Below are 4,228 nucleotides of genomic sequence, written 5' to 3'. Positions count from 1 at the left end.
ATTCAATTTAATTTTAAAAATTGGAAGCATGTAATACATGGAATATTTCATATATCAAGTGAAGTATGATGCATATGTAATATCATAACGTGAAAAAAAGATAATTTCATTCGTGGTTATTTACTCGTGAAAATGTCACGTTTTTCACGTCACTCTCTGACAGATACATCATAATTCTGTAGACACGCGAAATATCCTCTACATATCGTTGCTTTTCCATGTAATAGTATATATGTACTTCTATAAAATATTACAACATTCTATAACACTTGATTGCAATCAATATTCCATTGTAGACAAATTATAAAAATGACTAATACACTCGTCCTTTGTTTACTCAGGTGGGTGTGTTGTGTGGGTTAATAAGCTGAATCTCTTCTCGTTTCAGATATGTATCGGATTGTCGTAATACCAAGTTTATCGGATTCGCTTACCTCATCGATAAGACTTTAGATTATACTATAGCTACAGATCTTGAACACTGACGTGACCTAAACCAATAACATAAAGCTGCCTTACACTTTGCTATGGGTCTCCTAAACCTGTTGGAAGAGATATATAGTTTTCCACCATGACCGATGACATAAATGCCACAAACAACAAGCTTGTCACACCTAAGGCCCGGGTTCGATTCCCTACATGGGTACATTGTGTGAATCCTATCGCGTTTTGTACCCCGCTGTCATGTTGCTGACAACGTTGCTGACAGCGGCGTGGTCTTCGTCCAAAGTATGATTTTCTCGTATATAAGATCGTATATATACAGCATAACAAGTCCGCATTATTAAAAAGTTTAAAAGTGCAAGTTTATTCATCATGATCAATCACATACATTTCACGTAACCGTTACGTTGTTCACATATACAAATAGTAAAGATGTAAATATCGAATTTAGAAAAAAATGTGACATTTCTATTCTTCATTGAGAAATTCACGACAAAAATACATGTATATACAAACTGTCCTCACGAAATAATGGACCAACACTGATATTCTGGGACTCTGGGATTGTGTTCGGGAATATATACGTGTTACCTGTAGCTGCAAAACCTGACAATTATATTTTTTACCAAAACTATGAGATTATTAATGTAAATTGCAACTTTATGCAACTTTGTGTTCTAGTGACAGAAAATTTCGTTTTTCCAACAGTCTACAGTCTAGAAAATATTTATTGACTTCAAGCGTTGTGTGAGACAATATTTTCCATAAAATCCCACCCCCCTCCACCATCCAGCCCCACCATATAGTGTCGGTCCATAATCTTACAAAGTCGCTTAATCTTAGAACTATTTAAGAAAAAAATCTTCTAAACTCTATATGTTTAAAAGAGTCGATATATTAAAAATATATAAGACTGAGAATTATATACTGTTATATAAATTTATAGATGTATAAAATATTTGATAAACCCCACGTAACGCTGTATTTGTAAACATCGATATCAGTGTTAAATAGGTAAGGTTTTGTTCCCCAAGATCACGACATTAATTGTCACAACATTCACATAAATGACATATTTTCTTGAAATGATAGGATGAAACATATATTTTCAATAATTAAAAAATATCTGAACATATCTAGTTGATATGTTTCGTTCAGTTATAACAACTAGCTAATGAAATGTTGCAATATAATAAAAAAGAATGTTATTTGCTTGCACGGGGTGGATATTTTGTTGTTTTACACGTTGTTGTAATCGTCGTTAGAGGATGGAGCAGAATGCTCGCTTGAAACTCTCACGGACAGAGTGCGGGGGTTGGATGATGTGCAGCGGCATCTCACGCTCCGGGGGGCTTTCTGCATGGACAACTTTAAAAGTCAATACCACATCAACAACAACAATGTTGGGAGCCCAATGTTGAATAAACTGTATGGATAACAACTTCTTTTATTACGTCACACTCACGTAATAAAAGAAGTTGTTATCCATGAAGTTTGTTCAATATTGTATGTCCCAACTTCTTGTATGTTATCAACAACAGTAATAATAATAATAATAAACTGACGACCAAAAGAACCGTTACCACTTAAAAATGAAATTTCAAGCTAAATCAGTGCAAAATACAATGTCCAAAATAGCAATGTCCTTATGAAGAAAAGGATACACGTGCACGGCACTGCGTAATCATTATGTAGGTTTTTCGAAACTGTGAAAAACGCGTGACGCTTGGGCAGCCAAAATACACGTGGAGTCAGGTTATGTAAATGATACCCGAACAATGGTCCTGGGTATGATACAGATGGGAGCCACCCCATGCCCACATTGCGAAAACATTTGGCTGATCACGTGTTGCAATATTTGTTCGTTTCAGACAGACCAGGCAGACACAAATTTCTTTTGGCTGTCAGTTAACAATGGATGGTTAGGTGTAGGTAAAACTGGGTTGAGTGAGATTAGTTTTACGCCCCTCTCAGCAATATTTCACCTATATGGCGACGGTATGTAAATAATCAATCTGGACCAGACAATCCAGTGATCAGTGTGTATATACTTTACCGGTGTCTATATTTTCTGTATCGTGTCCCTCCATCCGTTGTTAACGAAGGATGGATGCGGTGATACATGTCATATGAAACAGCTGATAATACGCTTTTACCTCTTCAATATCATTGATGTTGGATACAAGAGTACAGATAGCCAGATTGACAGCGTCAACTTGGTGATATTTAACCTACCAAATTCCTCATTGTGTTTTTCTGGTGTAAATACAGCAGTTCCGTTCCATGGTGCTGTCCATCGACCGTTGAAAATTCCTGACCACGTTTCCCTATCTTCCTGTTCCTCCCATCGCCACACCTTCGACTTGTCCGGGGACACCACTATCCACTTCCAGGTGAAGGTCGTCTTGCGAGGGAGGGTCACGCACAACCGCCAGTGACCGGACCCGGGTGGGTGGACTGATGCCATAAGGCATTCCTTGGGATTCCACGATCCCAGCTCCTGAAGAGATCCTGTTATCGCAACACGGCCGCTGTTCCCAAGAACATAATCCGTTTCAAAACACAATGTCACTGTCTTTTGACACATACTGGAATACGCAACTGAAATGACGGCCAAATCGTGTAGAAGTTGTTCCTCACATATCTGCCTGAAGGTTGCAAGCATATTTCCGTTGGTAAGATGGCATGACGTCATGAAGTTTCTAAGCGACGATCCGATTGTTCCCGTTGTCAAGGTGTGGTGACGACCAATATGAATGACGTCACCGAGGAACAGCAGACGTGACGTCACAGTGCCTGCGATGCGTCAAATCTTTAGATTGAGAAACAATCCAAAGATCGCCGTATAAACAGAGGACAATTAAGTTAAAAAATCCTAAATTGAAGCGATGAGTACGTCCAACCTTCCTCACCCCTACAAACACACAGGCCTACCTTTAGAATACAGCACCACAAACTTTAAAAATACGTCATAATACCCTTTTACGTAATGTAATGTGATTTTGTTCGAAAGCACGATCTCGAAACAATGCCCTATGACGCCTGCATGGCAACACGGTTGTCTGGCTCAGCGAGTGCGTATAAGCTCCGCTCACTGGTGTTTCATCTCTACGAGCTATGTCATTGCATAAGGCCAACGATGTTGAGAGTTTCCAGTAGTTGTATACCGGCGGATGCGCAATATTTTGCAAGCACCAGTTTGAAATATTTTATCTTTTTCACTAATCCGCTCATATTTATTTGTATTACGGGCTGCTGGGGTGTTAAGTGTTGTGTATTTTGTATTTTGTAATTTTTTAAATTTACATATATATTTTTGTCATTCAGTAAGTTGCACCATTACACAGAAAAGTGTTTTATTAGTATTTTTTATTTCGAAGCGGTAATAATGCATTACACTAGACACGCCAGTCGTGTTTGTGCCGGTTCTGTCAATGCATTCTATTTATTAGGAGTAATTCAAGGGATTAGGGTTAGGGCTAGGGCTGGGTCTAGGGCTAGGATTAGGGTTTAGGGTTTAGGGTTAGGGTTGGGGTTGGGGACCTAATGCAATATAGTAGGTACGACTAATGCACAAATTGTTACATTTAATAAGTACATTTGTCCGGAATACATTTAATAGTAGGTGTCAATATAATTACCTAATGTCCGGTGGTTCGGTCAATGCATTCTATTTATTAGGATTATTTCAAGGGGTTAGGGTTAGGGTTAGGGCTGAGGGTTTAGGGTTTAGGGTTAGGGACCTAATCCAATATAGTAGGTACATGTCCGGTGTAATACGTGA

At 38.5% G+C, this 4,228-nt stretch overlaps 1 protein-coding gene across 1 annotated transcript; it reads right to left on the bottom strand.

The window, feature by feature from the left end:
- Positions 1-1,307: 1,307 nt before the first annotated feature.
- On the bottom strand, positions 1,308-3,170 carry LOC124259671. The gene is made up of 2 exons (XM_046693847.1): positions 2,680-3,170; positions 1,308-1,800 (listed from the first exon to the last, which is right to left on the bottom strand). The coding sequence occupies exons 1-2, from the start codon at positions 3,137-3,139 to the stop codon at positions 1,706-1,708; spliced, it is 555 nt and encodes a 184-aa protein (XP_046549803.1). The 5' UTR covers positions 3,140-3,170; the 3' UTR covers positions 1,308-1,705.
- Between the last annotated feature and the right edge of the window lie 1,058 nt (positions 3,171-4,228).

The sequence above is a fragment of the Haliotis rubra genome, unplaced genomic scaffold, assembly GCF_003918875.1.
Source record: "Haliotis rubra isolate DU_JTF1 unplaced genomic scaffold, ASM391887v1 Scf731, whole genome shotgun sequence".
Lineage (NCBI taxonomy): Eukaryota > Metazoa > Mollusca > Gastropoda > Lepetellida > Haliotidae > Haliotis > Haliotis rubra.
Note: the sequence above shows the minus strand (reverse complement) of the source record. Positions and strands in the feature narration are given on the sequence as shown.